At 38.0% G+C, this 23,752-nt stretch overlaps 1 protein-coding gene across 1 annotated transcript in view; it reads right to left on the reverse strand.

Moving 5' to 3' along the window:
* The window catches only part of LOC103808645 (aminopeptidase O-like), a gene marked incomplete at its 3' end in the record, with an annotated part of 70,567 nt that overhangs the window by 5,204 nt on the left and 41,611 nt on the right, over positions 1-23,752 (reverse strand). The window contains exons 4-8 of the mRNA XM_009081442.1: positions 18,442-18,631; positions 16,598-16,704; positions 11,557-11,659; positions 11,337-11,444; positions 3,191-3,234 (exon numbers count right to left, since the gene is read on the reverse strand). Of these exons, the coding sequence (XP_009079690.1) occupies positions 3,191-3,234; positions 11,337-11,444; positions 11,557-11,659; positions 16,598-16,704; positions 18,442-18,631 (552 nt within the window). The remainder of the gene's footprint in view (positions 1-3,190; positions 3,235-11,336; positions 11,445-11,556; positions 11,660-16,597; positions 16,705-18,441; positions 18,632-23,752) is intronic.

The raw sequence follows: 23,752 nt of genomic DNA on the forward strand, positions 1-23,752 counted from the left end.
AGTTGCTAACATGGAAACATGGTGAGATGACTCTCATGACTGGAATGCTGTAATAGATGGCTATAAGCTCTTTAGAAGAGAAGAGACAGGCCCAGCAAAAGAGGTGGTAGGGTAGCAATGTATGTTAGGGAGTGCTTTGACTGTACTCAAATTAACAATGGCAAAGATAATGAAGTTGAGATCATAGGGGTAAAAATCAGGAGGAAGGTCAACAGGTTAATGGAGCTACATTCCATTGGCAGCCAGACACTAATGGTGTTCCCCAGGGCTCAGTATTGGGGCTGGTCCTGTTTAACATCTCTACTGAGGCTTTTTTGGTGATTTGGACATGGGATTGAGTGCACTCCCAGTTTGCAGATGACATTAAGTTGATTGGGAGTGTCTCTGTCTGAGGGTAAGAAAGCTCTCCAGAGAGACCTGAACTGACTTGATCAGTGGGCTGAGGACAACTGCATGAGGTTCAATAAGGCAAACTGCCAGGTCCTGCACTTGGGACACACCAATCCCACGCAGTGCTACAGACTGGGGTAAGAGTGGCTCAAGAGTTGTTGGTCCAAAAGGGACTTGGGAGTGCTGGTGGACAGCAGCTCAATATAAGCCAGCAGTGTGCACAGGTGGCCAAGAAGGCCAATGGCATCTTGGCCTGTATCAAGAACAGTGTGGCCAGCAGGACTAGGGAAGTGATCATCCCCCTGTACTTGCATTGGTGAGGCCACACCTTAAGTCCTGTGTTCAGTCTTGGGCCCCTCAATTTAAGTGAGTCCAGTGAAGGGCAATGAGACTCATAAAAGGCCTAGAACACATGTATGAGAACAGCTGAGGGAGTTGGGTTTGTTTAGCCTTGAGAAGAGACAGCTCAGGGTGACCTTATTGCTCTCTACAACTACCTGAAATGGGGTTGTAGAGAGGTGGGGGATGGTCTCTCCTGTCATGCCTGCAGGGAGAAGACTAGAGGGAATGGCCATAACCTGAGACATTTGATTCAGATTAGATAATAGGAAAAAAAAATCAGTTAGGGTGGTCAGGCATTGGAATAGATTGCCCAGGGAGGTGGTGGACTCACCATCCCTGGAGGTGTGTAAGAGGTGTCTGCATCTGGTGCTGGAAGATGTGCTTTAGGGTTTAGGAGTTACAGGAGAGTGGCAGGTTAATGGTTGGACTTGATGATGTTAAAAGGTCTCCTCCAACCTTGATGATTCTATGATTCTGTGATTCTAAGTACTGGAAGAGTGAGAATCTTTTAGAGGCAGTCTCTGCATCCAAGCACAAATTTAATGTTACGTTACTACAGCATAATAATTACAGCAAATTTCCACACTGTTGCATGATTGTTTTCTGTCAATGTTCCCCCTGTTCTCATGACAAGTCTCCCATAAGCCAAATCATACTGCTATCTGCACTAATTTGCTGTTAAGTTGCCACAGCTGAGGACAGGATTTAGCTCGATTACCTACTACAAAGTTCTTTGTTTTGTTCTATCTTTTCAATGATTAAGATGAGCCTCCATTACAAACTCCAGTGCATTAGAGTACTTAATATTTTTCAAGTTTGAAGCATTTAAACACTTAATTTTTACTTGCTGGAAATGCACAATTCAGGGAGGTTCTGTGTGCTACGAAGAATTTTATTGTTCTAATCCTGAAATGCACTTCATTCCTACAACAAACTTTGTGCAAAAAAAGCACTTATCAGGAGATAATCTCTATAAATACTTCACTTTTATCTTTCCTCCCTTTTCTTTTACCTCTTGTGAGTATTTCTGTACTAAGAACATTCAAGAATTCTGTAATTACAGCACTCAAGAATGAAGAAAACATCTTTGCAGCTGATAAGAAATAAAGACCTTCTGTATATCCAGATACTCCACTCTTGGCACTGCTGTTGATATCTGCACCCAAGGTAATTTTGGCAATAGATAGGTTAAGATATGCTATGTATCTGATTATAAAATAAATTACCATAGATCTGAAATTTTGTTCATACATTCTGGAGTGTGATGCATCACAAATGGAGCCATACTTCTTTTGCATTAACCCCACTGAAAGTTTAAATATATTGGCAGGTTTCTAGGCAGAAAATTGGATGCTTGTGCAAATAACATTTTGCACTGGGTTTGGACTTGAGAGGAACACAAGTGAAAAAAGGAAGGAAACTGGAGGTTTTTTAACAAATTAATGTAATGCCATTAAGTAATCTATTTACACATATATTCCATTTAATAGTTCTGATTATATTTGGGCTGGAAACTGTATTTAATTACATAAGCAAAATAAGATGCTACAGTACATGACTGGAAAATGTAGCACCACACCAGGTAAACACAAGACGCCACAAAACACATTTTCTCAATGATAACTAGCTTCTCTGCCCCTTGACTATTAGGAACAGAAGTATTTCACTAAGGAACTCAATACATTTGACTTCTATGAATATCTTCTCTTCTTTTTTTTTTTCCAAACTACTTAGTCTGGTCTTCAAAATTACATTTTTCAAGTAAATATATTTTTTAAAAACTATAAAGCTATATAAAGCTCCACTACAAAAGAATCTGCGTTTGTAGCACAGTCTGTAATAATACAAAACAAACCAACAGACACGCAGGGACAGACTCAAAGTGCTGCTAAATACTGCCTATATCATCTTCAACCAGTCCTAGAATCACATGTAGGATTTTGAAGGATATGTAAGGCAATTAATGCTGGTTTTTCATTTGTATGTTCCATCTTTCCTTGTTTGGCACACTGTATAGCAGAGAGAGGATGGTATCAGACTACTTGTTGAAAAAAATCTTTCTTCTCTGGTTTCTCAGATTCATGGCAAAGTTCTGGCATCTTTGCTTTAAGGTGCCATGTGCCAAAAGCAGCTGGCAGGAGGATTACAGGTTAATTTGAACAGGCAGCTGTGCCTGGCACTTCAGATTGTAGAGTGAACACAGGACACCACTTCTGACCTAACATGCAAATTAAAGGCACTGCTTGGGGAGAGCATGGTATAGCTCAACAGATAGCCCAGCAGGTCTCATGGTTTTTTTGTGTTTATATGTAGAGGCATTTTCAGAGAATCACACACTTGTAAAAAAAACAAGCAGAACAATACTAAATGCAATCCTACTATTTCTGGCTAGGACAGCTGCTGTTTAAATCTGATTTCTACATATTTCTTTGGCTTTTCTAGCCCAGTTCTCACTTACTCTTTGTGTTTAGGCATGTCTTCCAACAGCATGCAAAGAAAATCCTGGAAAAAGAACAAAGCACCACAGTTAGTATGTTTATGAAGACATAACCCTGTGTCTGCATTGCTAGTGAGCAATGTTTTTTTAAAAACCACAGATAACAGAATGATAAGAAAAAAGTTTATCCATCCACTATGGTGATATATCACTCAGTTATTTATACAACATACATTATGTTTGTCAGTTTTCCAGCCCACTCAAACAAGAAGCGTCAACATTGAAAGAAAATGGGCTTGAAAAGCCTGCTGACTATTTTAACACAATCCCACACTTCCACTTTTATTTTATCTATAATACACACACACACAAACTATATTTAAAACTGTTAAAGGCTGCAGATTCACATATTCAAAAGCCAAAAACATTAAAATTACGGGTGCTTATGCTCTCTTCACTGTGCTTATGTTGTCTTTAATTAAATAACTATATAAGGCTTTTCCTTAATGCACATATCTGATAAGAAGATCACACCTACTCCTCATTCCATAACAAAATTCACAATGTTGCTGATACTCGCATCAAATAAGGAGCAAATTCTTCAAAGAAAAAGCATCTAGAATTTCCTTCATGGATTTACAAAGATGGAGCAATGCCAATAGAAGAACATTACTATCATCCTCACTTACACCAGCATGATAAGCCCTCTTAAGAAAGATAAGCCCTCTTAACATCACTCAAAGGTTCTCTAGCACCTACATTACCTAATTTTAATAACAAACACTTTGCCACAATACAATCCTTTGAATAATCACATAATAATAGGATTTATTCATATTAGTTATTGATGTGCTATTTCAATAAATCAATACATTCACTTTATTAATACTGATCTTTGTGGAGATAAGCTTCATAGGCTGATAATGTTCCTCACTGCAGTATATAAACGCAGACTGATTTCTGATTGCAAGTCATTGCTCTCTAAGGTCTTGAAGAATGTCTCCTAAAAGGCAGAAATCTTTTATTTAGGGACTTTGCCGGTGCAGTCAACAAAAGATGCTGCTTCTCTGTCTGATTGTTAGGGAATCAGGGTAAGAGTGAGTGCACAATTGAAACAACTGGTGACACAGTTAAGCCTTTCTCCTTTACATTATAAGTGATATTCAGGTTATGTTGCCGTGGCTGTAAAATTTGCTTATGACAAAAAGCATATTACATAATGCTGGGCTCAGTGCTGCTGTGGCAAGAATGTCATCATTAACTGTGACAGTGACTGCCAGTATTGCTGGCATGATGCTAAAGTGTGAAATCCCCTTATTTCATACTACTGTTTGCAGTTCTGTACCATTATTCTGTACATAAACAGAGAACTACTTGTGCAAGTTTTGCTAGAGGTAGGGACTAAGCTTACATGCAATTAAAGAGTATGATAACAGCATGACTAGCATTGTTTCAAAAGTGTGTGAAAAGTAATACTGAAGTGGTCATCCTTCAAACTATTTGCATTGTGTCTGAATACATTAATGCAGCTAGATTCTCTGATTGGATTGTATCAACTTTAAATACTCAATTGCACAGTGCACTTAAAGATACCTCTGGTATTAGAAGTGGGTTTATATTCTGTATGTTATGCTATGAGATTAAACATCTCCTTTCTGTTAAAGCTGTCTTCATTTTTCCAAACATCTATTAAGAACATGGCAGTAACCATTATTCAACACACTTTCTTAAAATTAAGATTAATCTATTCTGTCTTATTTTAATGGTTCTATTTTGATGCCCCAAAACAGAGTAGGAAAACAAATTACCACTTATCTCATATTTGCATAGCTTTTACATTTGACCATTGTCAAGTCTGCATGACACATCTCATTATAGGTCTGACTTTACAGTTGCTTATAATTTTGCCTAACTTTAACCATCTGGAGTGAAATCTTATCCTCAGGCAATTTCTTTCTTCTTCCCAAGATGAAGTGGCTCAAAATTTTCCAACAGAAAAATGAGGGGATAATGTGAGTGTTTTAAAGCTTCAATGCCATTTCTTTAAGATATTCTAGAGACCTTACACTTTGAAATAAAGACTTATGGATGATCAGAGTAATAATAAATAAATGCTGAGTCAGATCATAAAACAAATTACAGTTTGTTCTTTGTTGCAAGTAATTCAATGAAAGCAGAAAGAAAATATAAGTTAGAAATCACATGTCACCTCAGTGCTGCCATATTAACAAACTGACTTATATTCATATGAGTAAATAATCTCACTTCCTTATATATTCCTGTTGTTCTTCCCTGGCTGAGGATCCAGGGGATAGAAAACAACTTTGCCCTATATAAAGAAACTGTTACTCTTCAGTTTGTGAAATTTTATTGACATTTGGCCAAACTGAAAAAGCTTTTGAAAAATGAGTCCACACATGTCCGCTAAGGATTTGCTAGCCTCTCCTAATTAAATTCCCTAATGACTGTTTTCTGTTCTCACCATGGTCCTGACTGAAGCCAACAATTTTAATCACAAGTGCAACTCTGGGCTGCTGCTGGGCAGATCAAATCTGGATACAGACTGTGAATCTGAGGTAAAGGAGAAATTTTCTCTGCACTGTTAATGGATGTACCATGCTTGAGTCAAAGGCAAAAAAAAGCAAGGAACCAAAAAATGAGAAGTAGGTTGAAAGAAGCAACAGGAAATGAAGGCTACTTAAAGCAGTAACTAGATATATCTGGGTTTAAAACACTTTTCATGCCAAAGTTGCTTTATCGTTACTCCAATCTTTGTCTTAAGCAAAGGCCAGCAAGTTTCTACTCTTGAACTGTTTTGGGGCATCAGGCAAGTACCTCTCTCTGATCACACATGTTAGTATCAAATAAAGAACACTCAATATTAAAAGACAAATTATATAGTCACATGAAAACCTCAAATCTAGATATTTCAAGTACTCTACCACCAACAGGTACTTCTGTTTAAATTCTCTGACTGAAATATAAACGAGGTGCATAAAAGCAATGGAGATTTCATGACTAAAAGTGAAACATCAAAATGGACATTCATTTGGCAACAAATAAACTCCAACTGGACTTACATCTGATTCCTTACAGAAATTATCCACTCAAAGTTAAGCTATCCCTACAAATATGCAACTTGTAAATGACATAACTAAATAGTAAATGTTAATTTGTCCCTTCTGCGTGCAAAAATAAATAATAAGAACCTTTCCTACGTTCCTGTTTATTTGGAATTCCCTCCCCATTCATCCTTCTGGCTTATATTTAACAAAATCAACAACATTTCGAAATCTTTCTCTTGAGGTTTTGGTGATAAGCCCAGAATGCACCTCCAAAATGACAATTTCCTGTCAAGAGCACGCAAGACTCCCCAACTATATGTTCTGTTATCAGGCAGCAATCATTAGCCAGACACCCTGATAGTTTTAAGCCCCAGGTGATGGAGCTACTGACTAGCTTCATTCAAAAGCAAACTTTGTTGCCCATTATAACAGACAGAACTACATGGAAATTAAAGTCTGCAAACAATTCAATTCCCAAGGTGCTCTTATTTCAATACAAAACTGAGCAACAGCTTTAACTGTGTTAGAAATATCAGTAACTTGCACTTCTTTTTTTTTTTAATTTATAGTCAGTAACACTCCACTCATTATTTTAAGAGTTCATTCAAAGCAATTAGCAAGTGAATCCTCTCAAAGAAAGAAAAATGGAGTATTTGTTAAATATCCTTCTCAAGGACTTCAGACTTGCTTTACTCATGTGTTGCTAACTCAACTAAAATAAACAAAAACTCTATTAAAAATACACTGAGCATGCAATCAAAATGAAGGAAAAGGGCAAACTGATTAATGTTTCACATCTGAAGTAATTTCCTTGCACCTGCACCTCCCATCTAGGAAAAATACTACAAACACCCTTGAAAACAAGACTAGTATTCATAAGACGGGCAATTTGTCACAGTTTTTACTTTCCTTCATCCCCACAATTCCTAGAGCTGGGAACTTTTACAATTATTTTGGACAAGGTGAAAACACAGCACTATGATATTTAAATGTACCATTTGCACCTCTATTTAAAATCTTTTATTCATTTAAACAGGGACAGCATGTTTGCTCAAGAAGGAACCCGAATAAGAAACTTTGTACTAACTTAACTTCATTACTTCTGCTCTTGTAACTCCTGCTGTGATTTCTTATCTACCTATACTATACACCAATATAAATAAAATCTGTAAGATTTCTTACAAAGAAAGTAAACACATTTACAGTTGGATATAGCCCTATCCCCTTTGGATTTTTAACATAGTGACCAAACAACAGAATGATGTTAAAACTCTTTTCCCAACACCTTCAACAGGAGCTGGATTTAGGCTGCTGTAAAACAAGGTAAAGGCACAAAAGCACACAATAAAAGTTAAGTAGTATGATGGTCCTTCTCCACTATATTAAGTAACTTCAAGTGAAGATCTTTTCTGAACATCTTTTGAAGAAGACCTTTTCTGAAGATATTTTTTTCTGACCTGCATTAAACACATAGCTGTGGACATACTGCACATGTTCAAATAAGAAGCCTAAGAAACAACAGCATAACTTACTTTTGCTTCAATAATTAGAAACACTGGACAGTTTTTCATCCAATAACTAAAATGGCTGTTTCTGGGTGCACAGTATTTCATCTTAGGAGACTAGAGTAGGTAAGATACAAACTGACCTTTCATAGCAGAGTGCTAGACAAAGAAGTCTCTAGTGGATGGGTAGTTCAACTGTAGTGCTATCTAGCTATCACGACTAATAGCATAATCTTCTGAGACATTTTGCAGCACTCAAACAGTCTACTGACACAACTCATCTCACATCAACCAGAAGCAACAAGCTGACTTTTCCTCACTAAAATGTGACCACCTTTCTTACCACCAGATTAAAACACTGGGCTGCTTCTTGTTTTCAGCAGTTCCGTGATTTCTGCAATTTTCAAAATTTTTCCAGCTGTGTAATAGTGAGGCATCACTTTTATGATTTTGGACACCATAATGTAAGCAATACTTATATAGTCATGCACATTTTCCACACTATACCAGACATAACTGCTCAGGGTCTCAGTAACATGGCACAGGAAACAGCTGCAGCAGTGTTAACTCCCTTAACACCGTAAATGTTTCTCCACAGGGCAGAGCTGCTGCATTAGAGCTACTACACCTAACTTCTGGGTAATTTGACATACAAAAGAATCCACAGGACTGTAGGCTAGTTGTAATATACATGGGCGTGCATCTCACCCCGTAAGATTCAAGACAGCAGGCATGCAAGCAAAGAATCACTGTGGCTGGAAGAAACAGCAGAGTTAGACTCCAGTTCCTCAAGATCAGAGGCCCCTACTCAGTGTTGCAAGGAGACATTTATCACCACTCTGAATATGCTCAAAGATTTCAGCCATAACTCCAGAAAAAGACACACTTCAGCAAAAAAACCGATTTGAGAAATTCACACATAACCCTTCTCTTCTCTCTTCCCTTGCCCCTCACTCTGATCACACTGTTCTTTTAGCAATACTAAATATTTGTCATGTTGTGAGTTTTGTTCCAGGCCTGTTTTAAACCACGATGAGTCCAGTGACCTGGTTCAGAGACCTTGAATAGTCACTTTCACAGCATTACGGAAACAAGAAGCAGCAGTGCTATGGTGCAAGCTGGATTCATCACCAATGACAGGATTCCTAGAACTTTGGGTTCAGAGAGTAACGTAATTTCCTAAATCAAAACAAAACTAGAGCCAGTGGCTACAGGTCCAGAAAGACCTAGGGGGAGGTAAATTTATATTTATAACCCCATTTGGGCTCCCTGTGTAACAGATTGTACAATATACTGCTGTGTGACCCCCAAAAATAAAGCTATTAGAAAGCATCCAAAGGAGGGCCAGGAAGATGGTGAAGGGTATAGAGGGGAGAAGCAGCTGAGGTCACTTGGTTTGTTCAGCCTGGAGGAGACTTAAGGGAGACCTCATAGTGGTATGCAGCTGTCACAACCCACCTGTATGGGGTATGATGTTCGTTATCAATTCTTGTCAGGCTGAACAAAGGCACAGGACCATGCATCAGAGAACTCCAGGTTTTATTGTACAGTCACCATAGCTCTGGCAACCAATCCAATATTTAGACCCATAAGGTCTTTGCAAACAAGCTCTTAAATTTATACAATAGGCTTCCACAAGAGTGAAGGATAACAGGCCCTTAATTTATACAAGATGGTACAGTACAGTAACTTCTTAATTCCCACAACAAACCTCTTAAAGGTTCTGGCTCACAAGCCACAATACCACTTTTCACAATCTCCCCACTCCCACAACAAACTTCTGTAAGGAGAAAGAAAGTACAGTATGATAGCTGCATTTGCCCAAGCAAAGCACAGGGGGGGAGAGAGAGAGAAAGTCAGGAAAGGAACAGAACTAACACAGAAAATCACCAGTCCTTAGATCCTGCATTCATCCTGCTACGTGGTTATTCTGAAGCTAGAGGAAAGCATGAGAGTGAAAGACAAAGAGAGGAAAGAGAGGAAAGAGAGAAAGTTGAAAAAAGAGAGAGCAAGGGGGCCTGATCCACTCCCTTTTATAGGTAACCTGGTGCAGCCTCTTACACAAACTAGATTTTTCACACGGTTCTGTACACGTGTGCACAGCAGCCCTTTCAGCCTTCCCCAGGAATTGAGTCAGGTGGGGTGTTGAGCAGGAGTCTCCAGGTGAAGCAGTTGGCTCAGAGCAGCAGTTGGCTCAGAACACACTGCCCCACCTCCACAGGACACTCTGTTCCGATCACATCTTACTTGGCATCACAGTCAGAATGCTTGAGACGGAATATGCTTTTGTCTGGTCCTCCACAACAACTTCCTCACAAGGGGAAGCAGAGGGGCAGGCACTTGTCTTTTCTCACTGGTGACCAGCAAGACAATGGCATGAAGCTGTGTCAGGGGAGGTTTAGGTAGGATATTAGGAAAAGGTTCTTCACCCAGAGGGTGGTTGGTCACTGGAACAGGCTCCTTAGAGAAGTGGTCACAGCACCAAGCCTGCCAGAGTTCAAGAATCATTTGGACAATGCTCTCAGGCACATAGGGTTGTCCTGTGTACAGAGTTTCACTTGATGCTCCTTGTAGGTCCCTTCCAGCTCAGGATATTTAGTGATTCTATTATGTGACTTGCTCAGTCTTTCCTTTTGAAGCTGTTGTACTTTGCACGCAGTAATTACACACCATATATGACAGGAAGAGAACAAGCTAAGTCTGTAATTAAAGTGATTAATATATGCAGTTGGACTTAGAGAAGATTCCGATTCTTAATTCAACATTACTTTTTACAACCAAGCCTTCATCAATTCAGGAAGAAATCCTGTCCTGTGAGAACAACTGCTCTCCAGAGTGGGCTGCCACTGCGTGGTGTCTCTGTCAGATAAAGTTTACTGAAAGAAAGACATACATTTTAAACATCCCTAAGATATTAATACTTCAGTAACAGAATGCTTTAGAAGGCATGGGAGTATGGACCATAATGAAGAAACCTATACAGAGACCGTGACAAAACTGTAATACAGGTGGGCGCAATGTCACAGAGTGATGAGGACATCACTCTCTGACTTGGTGAGAAAGAGATTGTTCTCATAAGAAAGACAGTGAAATTTCAACCAATGAATGAAGCAGCATGCAGAGAGAAGAAAATGAAGTCAGAAATATAATATCCATGCCCTGTTACTGTTTATAGAGTTTTCAGTTATGTTCTTACTCTGTTTTTTCTTCCCTTTCAGAAGCAGAGGGGAATTGGGGAAAAGACTGACTGATCACAATGACAACCCATGAGCTAAAAGATTACAGGAGACAATTCCAGTATGGTAAATGACCCTATCTTTGAGAACATCAGCACCTATAATCATTGACCTTTCAAAGCATCACATTAAAAAAAAAACCACCCATTGTTTATATTATCAGATACTAGCAGGTTGTCTGATTTATGTATCACTATGAAAATAATGTTCTGCCCTCTAGCAGGTAGGAATTTCACCTGGTTTGCCAAATTACAATTGCCTCTCTCTTTACACCCTAACCAGAAGTGATGATTTGGATGCCAAATCAAAAATTTGGGTCATTTGCTTTTCAAAAGCTGAGGAACAACCTCAAGCATAGTACCTGAGAAAGGACAAGCTGCCCATGAAACTTTTGGACAAACTTTCGTAAAGATGCAAGGTATGAAGCCTCTCCCATTCTCTTTGCCAGAAAACGCAGAAGAAAATAACCCTGCAAGAAAATAAGGCAGAAACAAATAGGAAGTTATGAATTTGCTGATGTCTAGAAGACAGAAATCTTTATCATAAAGCAATTTCAATAAAAGTCAGCTGGCAACACTCACCTTCAAATAGTGAACCTGCATGAAGGTTTTTTCTGCTTTAAGACCATATTTGACAACGGATGCTCCAGACTCACTCAATTCTCCTGTCTTCTCCTTTTTAGGCCTAAAATAGAAACACATTAATTAAGTTTTGGCTAAGCAAAGAAATAACTCGTGCATTACATGTTCTGATAGTAGGAAGCATCATGAACGGCATAGTAACTTTAGACACCTCTGACTAGTTCAGTCCTTTCCTTTACCCTAAGTATATAACTTGAATTAGACAGTCAAACAAATGAATTTCCCACTTCTGACACAATTTTCTATATAGCTGACCAGACAGCTGGGGTACAAATGAAATCCATCAGTGTCAGAATGGCATCAGATCATTCTTCAGAGCAGACAGAGTACCAACAAAGAGAGGCAAACAAACAAACAAGACATTTTAAGGAGAAGGGGAGGGGCAGGGAAGGGAAAGATAGTGAAGTCATTATGTTCAACTAGAGATTTCTCTTCATACATCTGGACATTGGCTTAACAGCTTATATTATTATACTTGCAAGAATAACCTCTTTCATCTGCAGGCAAAGCAGTGCTGAATGTGTTCTGGTTTTCATTTTGACTTCTGGGGTTGGAAGAAAAGTTGGTTGAAGTTTTAACAGAGTAAGCCCTTCATACACAGGTGTGGGGTTTACAAACAATAACATCTAGAACAAAGCTACTTCACCACTTGATTTTAAAATGTAATACAGCATTTGGTATGCCACATATCTACAGCAGTAAAGTATGGAGGACTTTTGGGCTCTTAAGTGCACAGAGCGAAACTAAAGAGAACCTATGCAAACATATTTTCTTCATTTGTAAGAAGTGCCTTCATAAGCATAGTACTGAAGAGCTCTGTAGCTTTTTTCTTCCATTCGGGAAATATCCCAGATAACAGTAGTCTGAGAACAAATGCCTGTCTTAGGAGCCTAACCCTGTGACTGAAACAACCTCTGCCAGTCTTGGAAACCATCTTTTCCCTCATTTCTACAGAATGCAGGATTCTGCAAACCACATCACTCATGCACTTCTCAGCACACTTTTCTGTGATCAAATTCTTTCCATATCTGTCTCTCCTTTGAGGAAAACATTCTTTTTTTTTTTTTTATATCTGTGTAACGGATTCTTTTTAGAGTTTTCTCCACAGTGCTAAACTGTTTCTTTTAACCCTTTAGGCACTACAATTAGGGCCTGTGCACATGAAATACACTTCACACAGTAGTTTGATAAATTGCAATTATTTGAAATAAAATAGAAAAAGATAGCAGATTTAATTTTACACTGTTCCTAACACAGTCCTCTTCCATGCCATAGTTCGTGTTTTCTTTCTAGTAAGGTCTTCTGTCAACATTGAAAGGAGATCAGTAACTGATTTCTTATCCTATGGTAACTCCAGTTCTTTTACACTATGCAAACATTGTAGAGCCACTGTAGGAGAGCAGAAATCCAGCTATTTCCATTCTGGATCAGTCTCCTGGAAGGAAGGCCTGCTGACATCCCATATGTGACTTTTCTTTGTTCTCTGCATACATAAAAAGCCAAAGTGGTTTCATTTCTCTCATGACAAATAGCCCAGTCTATTGACTTTGAAAAATGGAGTTTGAGCACAGGCTACAGAATCTACACTAACTGAAATATCTCCCATAATTACAATTATTCTAAATTAGGCAACCATAGTTCCTTCCTCCTCTAAGTTTATGCCTGTGTAGATCCTCAGAGCTGACTAGAAAAGAGTATCACATCTGGATGACAGTACTGAAGAACTCCATACAGAAAACATATACATCCTTCTGCAAAGACTGTATATAGACTCCTGCTAATGTCTGTAAAAGAGTGCAACTGTTCAGAAAGTTACCCTGTTCTGTCATGTCAGGACTTCAGCACACTATTATAAAGCAATGCTTACCGAATTTGCAAGTCATTGAAAGTACAGAGACTGAAAGTTTGTTACACTGACCCACAAAACCTGCCATCTAACCTACTACATGATGCTAAAGGCAAGCTGCTTCGAAGTATTTAAGCTGCTACCTGGCACATTGGAGATACTGGTAAATTGCTGAAAGAAGTGAAAGATGCTGCTTTTTGTTTGCTGAGCAGAGTACATTTTACAAAGTAAAAGTACAATTCACCAGGATGTCCCTACTAATTAAATACTCTGCTGCACCAGGTAGTCACGAAAATCTATGCAGAGATGATGAGAGACCATCTGAAAGGCACATTTTCTATCAGACAGAATAAAACTCTTTAAACACCTACAGAGCAGTCAGAGAACACTGGTTCAGGACAGAAATGGACTTAACACAAAGAAAACTCAGAGACTAATTTAAAGTTAGATATCAACATTGGTTTAATCAATAATCACAAGCTGAAGTTCAGTTTTAAGGGCCAAAATACGAAACAAACCTCAACACCACAGAATGGAATGGGCTTCTCTAGTCTTTACTTTCTGAACATGAGAGACTGGATGAGAGTACTAGTGCTTGTGCTTGCCAGCAGAACAAGTGCAAGACATATTTCACAGGTGCTTTAATCCCTGCAGGTTTGTTTCAAACTCTGTGAGAAAATACACAGTATTCTGTCTCAAGTCTTATCCTGTATGAACACTGCCACAAATTCCTTCTTCAATACCAGGATTTTCTGGTGCTGCCTTTCAGAGCTGCTGCCTGCTGAAACAGACATTTGCCCATTTCTTTCATACCTGACCTCTTTTCTTCATACGTGGTTTATAACATACTACTATAATATAATATCAAATACCCATAATAAGAACATCAGGCTGTTGATCAGTTTGCTGAATAGCTTTCATCTAGTCTAAACAAGTATTCATTTGCTGGATCAGAAGTTAATGGTAGATCAGCTGACAAGTTTTGGGCAGATTTTTCCAGCTGTCAGGAGAAAGCACAGAAAATCATATGATTGTCCAACAGGGAACAAAAAAGTAATTGAAGAATAAGCTTATGCTCGGGAAAAGTGGGTTGGCTCATTTTTTTTCTTCCTGACATGATTGGCAAAAAGTAACAGCTATCATTTACTTTAATATCCTGTATAAAAACACAAGTTTGAACTAGGCCAAACCTTAGTACAAATACAAAACACAGTGCAATGGCCAGGACTTAAATTTTCTCTCTTATATACCAATTTTGGAAAGCACAAGGACATACTATAAGAAGGAAGAAAAAAAGAAAAAAAAATAAAATAAGACCAGTAAATGTGCAAAGAGAGAACTTATTCAAGTTCACACCACAAAAATTGTAGAAAATATTTGTATCTGACTGAAACCAGTAGAAAGTCCTTAAATGCAACCACAAGCAACAGGAAACATGAGAGAAGAGGATATTGCCAGAATCACAATCTGGCATCATGTTCCTATCCTGAAGTGTTTATCAGAGGCATATTTTTCAAATGAGAAGTGATTTGTCACTCTTTTGTATTAGCATTGAGAATACCACTATCTAAAAGGTAAACAGAATGTTTATTGCAGAGACTTACATCCAGGGACTGTGGAAGTTAATTGAAAGCCAAAGTTTCGATTTCAACAGAAATCAGTTCTTCCTGAACTTCAGACTATGAAGGATTTTGGTCCTTAGAAAAATTAGTTTAAAAATTTAAAACACATAACATTTTAATAAAAGTAACAGCTACATAATTAACATGAACAACAACAAATGTGATTCCACAGTGATGAAAATGAAAAGCACACATCCAGATAAGCCTCATATCACAAGAAATAATATTTTTTAAAAATATATTATAAACAAACAAAACCCTCATCATCTGTCAATCAGTAGTTGTGTTGTATTCACACCTGTCATCAAATTACACATGTAACTTCATTGACTCTTCTTACACACAGGATACACAATTCATCAATAAATATGAAGTAAAACAGATCAGTGAAATGCAACAGTTACACAGTTGGTGATGTGCTTTCAGATTATATGAGGCCATGGAGAGGAATTTCTGAGTTGGTGACCAGTCTCTAGTGCCAAAATATGAAAGGGTTTTAGATCCTACTGCGAAAGCACAAAAAGAAGGGAAGACCTCAAATGAATGAAACGGCAACAGTCCTCCAAAAGAAACATTTAAGAGGTGATTACATAGAAGATGGGTATCAATTTGCTCTTCACTTCCACTTGAAAACTTTTTTATTGGAGCATTCTAAGAACATCTTAGTAAAAACATGCTGAAGACAGTCTGTGTATATTGCCTGTACTTCAAGGTAGGAGAATGGTTTACATAATCTCTTGAAATCTGTCCCTGTACTTCCATGATTTGGTCAGTGTTGGGCTAATTTGAGCTAGGATTAGTAAACTTGGTTTTCTTGGTCAAAGACTGTAAGGAGACAAGCAGTGGAGACTCAGTGGATCTTGAGGCAGGCAGACACTCAAGATCAAAGACTGTGGCAAATTCACAAGACACCAATCAGAACAGCCCAGATTATTAATCATTAGCAAAGCATGAATCTTTGTTGAGCTAACATCTTTAGCTATCTACAAAGAAGACTTGAGCACATCATCTGGTCCCTGAGGATCAAAATCTATTTTAAATATCATTATTAATAATTTCTAAAGAGAAATCAGATTCATATAGTTCCTTATGCTTTTTCCTTGTCTTTTAAAGCTTCATTCATTTGGCAGTTAGATACCACACTCCTGTATGTGCTTGTCTTCAGCCACAGAAAATGAATCTGTTACGGCTTCCAGCAGTGAACTTTGTTCAGGAAATGGCCTTTTTTTCCCCTGAATAGAGGCTCTTGTAAACTGCTTAGAGACATTTCATATCAAACTAATTCCCATGCTTTCTGAAAGCTTTCTACAACAAAGGGAAAAACAATTGCATTATAGACAAGATGAATAACCAAGTCAATTTAATTTGAATTTTCTTTTTTTTCATTAGAATTAAATAAGGAAATGCAGTGGATTTAATCAGATGATTTGGATGTATATCTTCTGAAGAGAGAAAATGTGGAAAACAAGAGAGAGAACGTGCAAAAGCAAAGATGATGCTGTCATATTGTTACCTTAAAACTTGGAGCTCTTCTTCAGAGTTCTGCACCTCATCTCTGAGTCGGCGCCAGTGAAGTAAAGCTTTCAATTCCTGTTGTCCTTTTACTTCATCATGTGATAGCTGCTTAGTATACAAAAAAACACATGTCACTGCCATTTCTTAATAGACAGTAATAATATTCAGACCAAGAAGTGTGTTTTGCTTCTCTTTAATGTGTAGAAGATGCAGGAAACAGTACCAATATCCATGATTAAGAAAAAAACCAAAAAACCAGTCGCTGCTATGAGAGTTAATAGCAGCACTAAGGAAAACAAAAGCCTCACTGTGCACATCAAATCAATAGTCATTTAAATAGTTCTGCCTGATGAGAGAGATGGGCATGTTGTTTTCTCTTTAGTCACTGGCAATAAATGAACTGAATTTACAGTACAGATACCTGGCATAGTGGGTTTGGCTCTATCTTTTCTCTTTCCAGCTTGGAAGTAAAGAGCAGCTTTGTGTCCTGACTTCATTCCTCTTTCCTACTACTTCTGCCATGCTCATGTAAGCTCCCTGCTGTACTTTTCCCCCATTGATGCAATATTAACAGAGATTCACACTTATGAAATAAATGCCAGGTTGTCAGCTGACAAATAACTTCTACTTTATGTTTCTCTATTATAAGAAAAGATATGAGATGGAAGAAAGAAAAAGCAGATAATATTATCCTGCACTACATTCAGTCACAACTGAAATTACTGTTGGGCACTATGGAATATACTCATAATCCTAAAATGGTATGATTACACAGCATTGAAACTACTCAATATTGTTAAAAAGAAATTTTCTGAGCTTATATAATAATAAGGGCACTAATCACTCCATTTTGTTGCTTACTCCTTTCCATTCAGGTATAAGGAAGGTGTCTACTACAATGAAAATACATTCAAGTGACTCAAAAAAGCATAGAATTAACATGAACAGCTCACAGCAGTGTACTGATGCGCAATGGAAGGGCACAAATGAGAATCAGAACCAAAAGGGAAAAGCCAAGTGTTTGGACAGTGTTCCATTCTTTTTTGTTCCAGAAATATGGTAAATGACAAGGAATTCTGTTTTGTTTGGTGCTATAAATATGCCTGATACTTAGTAAAATGGAGGTTCAGAAGAGGGTATTATGTCAGTTCCCAGTTCCGCCTGCTCTTCCACAGATAGAGATCTGCAGATTTAAGGGGTAGAACCTAACACAGGCACAGGAGGAAATTACTGACACACAAAATACTTGAAAAGGCAGAGGTGCCACAAAAGTAAGACCTGCATCAGAGAGACACCTTACTGGCTGACATGCCACTGAAGAGCTTTTCATCTTAAGGCCGGCAATGATTTCTAAGCCTCTGACATCAGAGTAACTCTTGATGGGCAGTATGAGAGAAAAAATATAAGTGCTTCCATTTTGCTTTGAGGTACACTTCTTGGCCATCGACTGGACAAAACCAGGCAATTTTCATTAGGTACCTGGAATATTACAATATGCAGCACGACTCTGTTTCAGTTCAGGAAAACAGTAAAAGTGGAAAGAATGCAGAGAAATTTTTTGATAGCTGAATCTTAATAACCAATTAGCACATTTGTGGGAAGGTAATCACTGACAAACAGATGTTTCCACTCCCATTTGCACTGACCTCTATCCCTGTAAAGATTTGTGTTAATTATAGATCCCTTTTCTTTTTAAAACTAAGTTAGCCTGCAAATTCCAATAGTCCTTAAAAATACTTCACTTCATAACAAAGGAATTTTAATTTATATCTAATTCACAGCAGGTATATAATTGTGATTTCCACATGAATTCAATTTTGAAGCAACATATCATCACCTTACCTGTTGTGCCCTAGCCCAAAATATGTCTTCTAAAAAAGTGGCAAACCCTTCACTTATCCACTCTTCAGTCCAATCACGAGCACCAATGGCTAGTCCAAACCAAGCATGAGCAATTTCATGGCACAGACGTGTTCCACGGAGATGGCTCCCTCCTGGTAGTACACTCTGTGACAGGAAGATGATGTGTGGGCTGCACAGGAGGAATGAATGACAGAATACATTACTGACCTGTTATATTGTGCATTGCATGGCCATAATAATCACAGAATGGCCTAGATTGGAAGGGACTTTAAAGATCATCTAGTTTCAAACTCCCTGCCATGAGCAGGGCCATCTTTCACTAGACCAGCTTGCTCAGAGCTTCATCCAGCCTGGCCTAGAACACTTCCCAGGATGGGGCATCAAAAACTCCTCTGCTGCAGTGGCTCACCACCCTCACAGGGAAGAATTTCTTCCTAACATCTGACCTAAATCTCCTCTCTTTCAGTTTGAAGCCATTCCCCCTTGTCCTGTCACTACATGCTCTTGTAAAAAGTCCTCCTCCATCTTTCTTGTAGACTCCCTTCAAGTAGGCTTTATTAGCCTGTGAGCCTCTTATTACGATATGCATGCTAGGTCATGACTAATACTTTACAGCTCAGCCGTTTTTACGAATTAAGTCATATTTTATTGTTGGTTGGCAGAGTATCAAACTAAATTTCCACCGAGCAATTGTATTGTATTCAGCCATCAAACAGCTATTACCTGTAAGAAGTAACTTAAACCCAACGTTTTATATTTTTCAAATTACAAGACTGATTTATTTCAATAGAATCATTTATATATAAGCCAGAATAATAAAAGATGAGCAGGTATGAACATAGGCAACAAGCTTTTATCAGTTAAATGATCAAAGATAGAAATAAAGCAGAAACATTTAATAAACAAATCACTATCCAAAAGTACCAAGGGTTATGTATAGTAAAGCACATGTGCCTGTTAAAACTTAAACAAGCTAAGCAGAAGAGTTGATCATTTCTGCAAATGCAGAGAAAGGAGAACATATTTTACTACAACCACAGAAGTGAGGAGACTCCATATTCAGTAAATATATGCTTTTCACAACCAGGAGGCGAACAACCTTATCTGTATCTACTCTGCTTTGGACTCAAGTACAGCAAGAAGAAATTGGGGAGGGGGAGCTGTTATGAATTATCACTCTGCTATTGAAAACACACTGGATTGCATGTCACTGCAGTTCCCAAGTCATGTTCTCCTGTAAGGCAATTTCTGCTAAACATATAGACATTACTGCTATAGACATTTGAGACTAACATCTCAAAAGTTATATAATTTTTGAAACTAAGTACATCTAGGAAATAAAAGTAGCAGAATGAAGCCCTCTAACATGCAAGGAGCTAATGGAGCACTGTGCTACAGATGGGAGCAGCAAGGGCACAAACCAAGACAATCATCTGCAGAGTATTTCTGCACCAGTCCACAGTGTCATAATCTGGATATCAACTCTTTTTCACTTTCAGTCAGTTAGAAGGAAATAAGGCACAATAGTAATATCTCCAAGACCACAGATCTTTAAAGCTAAGTCTAGCCTTCCAAACATGGGATGGGAGCACATGGCCTTAAGACATTTCCAAGAGTTAAATATTATTCGTCAGCATTCCAAAGAGTTTCCCCACCCACCCTACCCTTCCGTTGGAAATGTTAAAACACCCACAGTTTTCTTGCAAGCAGCTGAATGTCTGGAACTGAGACCATAAAATATGATACACACTTAAATAGAAAAACATACTTAATAACCATATCCTTACAAAAAAATAACAGCTGCCCAGCAAAGCAAGTTAATACATTTCAATCAGTCAGTACTGTAAGGAACAATGAAAGAAATTAAGGCACTAAATCGAGGAATCAAGTAACAAACAAAAAAGCCCCAAGAAAAAACATAATCTCTCCAAATCTTTGCCAGATGTAACTCTGATTAAGAGGAGAGAGGGGGAGAGAGATAGAGAGAGATGAGGGGCAAAGTTTGAGCACAAAAGCTGCAAAACATGATAAATCTTTCATTATAAAGCCCATGATAAGAAGAATAACCACAACTTTGAGGATATCACTTTGGCTAATTGTAAGTAAATGACCCCTAACTGTGGCATGTGTACAGTGCTACAAAGAAAAACTACAGAAATAGACCAAGTAAATAACATTCCAGACATACTGCTGGCAACATACTGGCCATTTGGTCAAGCAAAACAAAAGTAACTTCATGCCTTATAAACTGGCTCACAGAACAGTTTGCATTTTAAATCTATCGGAGGTAAATACACAATAATATTAAAGATTGTATTTCCCGCTTTTTTCCAATCACTTAAATAACCAAAATGTCACATTTGGACAATAATTTCCTTTATAGAAGGATTACAAATCACTTCAGTGAGAAAAATTTCTATGAGTTAAATTTTGGCCAAAGAATAAGAATACAACTTCCTACAAAGCCAAAAATAAGATTATGTACTGCAGCAGAATTTAATTTTAGTGTCTGAGTACAGCCAGAAACTTCCTTTCCGGACTACACCTTAAATAATTCCTTTTATTTTGTTTGCCCTTAACAATCAGGTCTATCTCCAATTTAGAGCCTCATACAGCAACAGATATCACTACAGAGCAGTGCAAAGTTTCCATTTATCTTCAAAGTAATTTTATCAAAAACTGAACATGTCTCTGGAACATGTCCAGCACCTATTAGTTTGGGGAGAAGTTTGAGTCTATGTATTTGTGTAAAACACAGATTCTCTATCTTCAATACATGTTTGGATTCCATAAATTCTGCCCTACCTCTACTGACACCAACCAAATCTACATTTTTTAACATCTTCTAGGATGTGCAATGTTCATAGAATCACAGAATCATAGAATGGCTAGGGTTGGAAGATACTTTAAAGATCATCTAGTTCCGACCCCCCTGCCATAGGCAGGGACATCTTTGAATAGACCAGGTTGCTCAGAGCTTCATCCAACCTGGCCTTAAACACTCCCAAGGATGGGGCATCTACAGCTTCTCTGGGCAACCTGTTCCAGTGCCTCACCACCCTCACAGTAAAGAATTTCTTCCTAACAGCTGCCCTAAATCTCCTCTCTTTCAGTTTGAAGCCATTCCCCCTTGTCCTGTCACTACAGGCTCTTGTAAAAACATCTGTCTTCAAGTACTGAAAGGCCACAATCAGGTCACCCCAAAGTCTTCCCTTTTCCAATCCCAACAATCCCAATTCTTGTAGCCTTTCCTCGTAGGAGAGGTGTTTCATCTCTCTAATAACCTGGGTGGCCCTCCTCTGCATTCACTCAAGCAGACCACTGTCCTTTTTGGGTTGAAGAAGTTTTATTAATGTTATTAATTGCACATTGTTACTAGCAGAGTTGTTCCTAAAACGCTCAATAATTCAAGAAAGTGAAAAAAAGATAACTAGAATGGTAATTAAATTGTAAGACCCATTTTTACTTTTTTTAACAGAAGAGAAATTTGGTCCTCCTACCATATGTTTGATTCACTATGAACAAATTATAAGGCTTAATATTTGTTTCTTTGATTTAAATTGAAAAGAAAAGAAACCCATTCATACATTAGGAATGGACGAAGATGATTCACCTCAGAAATTACATCAAGACCTGACGAGGTCTGTGTAGCTTATAAATGCCTCTAGCAAGTCTAGTCCAAGTTTCTAAAGCAGGCCAGAACAGGCTAGCTGAATGTGGTAAGAAAGGTGGGAAACCTCTCCCAGTTAACCAAAAAAATAACAACCCCACCAGTCTTTCCCAGGAAGCTGGACAAGTTCCCAATGGTTCTTACAGAAAAAGAAGTTAATGACTTGTTTTCAACAAGTATACACTTGGTTACACTTCTGAAGGAAAAGAGTATTATTCTGATGAGAATCACACACTCATAACTTAGATATTCACCCCACTCGACTGGCAGAAGGAGCAAGTTCCCTCTCCCCTCTGCAGTTAAACTGCAGCTAAGGGAAATCTCAACACTGTAACTATGGCATGAATGCATATACAGGAAAAACTGAGACCCAAAGGGAAAGAAATTTTTGGTGTGAAAGGCCAAAGAGTCTTGATGTTCCCGTCATTCAAATCCACCCATGTAGATGTTCTTAATAGATGGTCTCTTTAACAAAGAGAAGGTTTTCAATGAGTCCTAGAGCTGTGAACTGCAATCTGACCAGTGGAGCGGCCAAATCTCTGACAGCAATTTTTCAAAATTTTTGTCTAGACTTATGACTTAGATGCAGGTGCTGCTTTGCACACAGTCGGCAACAGTGCGCTATCTTTGGCTGTTTGCACATAATCAGATGAGACACAGCACAAACTCTAGCCAAATGTATGTCCAAGAATTTAAGTACACATTTAAGATGGGAACATGAAGCTCATTTCTAACAGACTTTTTCCACTCCTTTTGAAGCAGAAGTCTCTCCTTCTCAACACACAGGGATTTGCACATACATTTGCTTATGGATTTATTGAAATAACAGATAGAAGACCATTATCAGCTGGGAAATTATGCTTCTGGAGTCAAAAGTAGTACCAAAAATCACCTTTACAGATGGTAGTGTATATATATATTTAAAAAAAAAAAAAAACATGTTCTGACCACATTCCAAATATTGCATATATATTCCTATTCAGAAAAAAGGCAGCTCTCTGACATACAGAGCCACCTAGTGTACTTCTAGAAAATCCTTTCTTAAACATATAGAAGAGAGCAGGGGAAATCTCTCTAAAATATTTTCATAGGTAAATATTAAAATTAAGTTATACATTTCAAGATACTGGAATTTGAGAAAGATAATGGCAGCTCTTTTCAAATAGTTTATGCAATCTTTCATCAGTTGCCTTCAGCCTACATTGTTCTTGTGATAAAAAGGACAGTATTAGTATGATGTCTATGGTAGCTATATTACTCTTCGAATGTTAGCTTAATTTATTTTTGAGGATGTTTGTGCCATTGGAATGCAGACACAGGAACATGCAACATCCACTTTCTTACCTCTATAATCTCCACTGCTCTAGCATACGTCACAGTCCAGTACAACAGTACAACAACAGTGTACCAGAAACTCAGATATATATTCAGGAGCAGCTGTAAAGAAGGATCTAGCAGTTAGAATAGTCTGAGCACTGTTCCAGAAATAATGGAAACTTTTAAAGGTTTTTCCTTCCTAGCATTGTAGTGGGAAACCAACAGGTGACTGGAAGTTACAGCTGAAAGTCATTCTAGAGCAGATGAATAGCTTTTTACTCCATAAATCTTGCAGTAACACAG

Source organism: Acanthisitta chloris, unplaced genomic scaffold (genome assembly GCF_000695815.1).
Source record: "Acanthisitta chloris isolate BGI_N310 unplaced genomic scaffold, ASM69581v1 scaffold1419, whole genome shotgun sequence".
NCBI lineage: Eukaryota > Metazoa > Chordata > Aves > Passeriformes > Acanthisittidae > Acanthisitta > Acanthisitta chloris.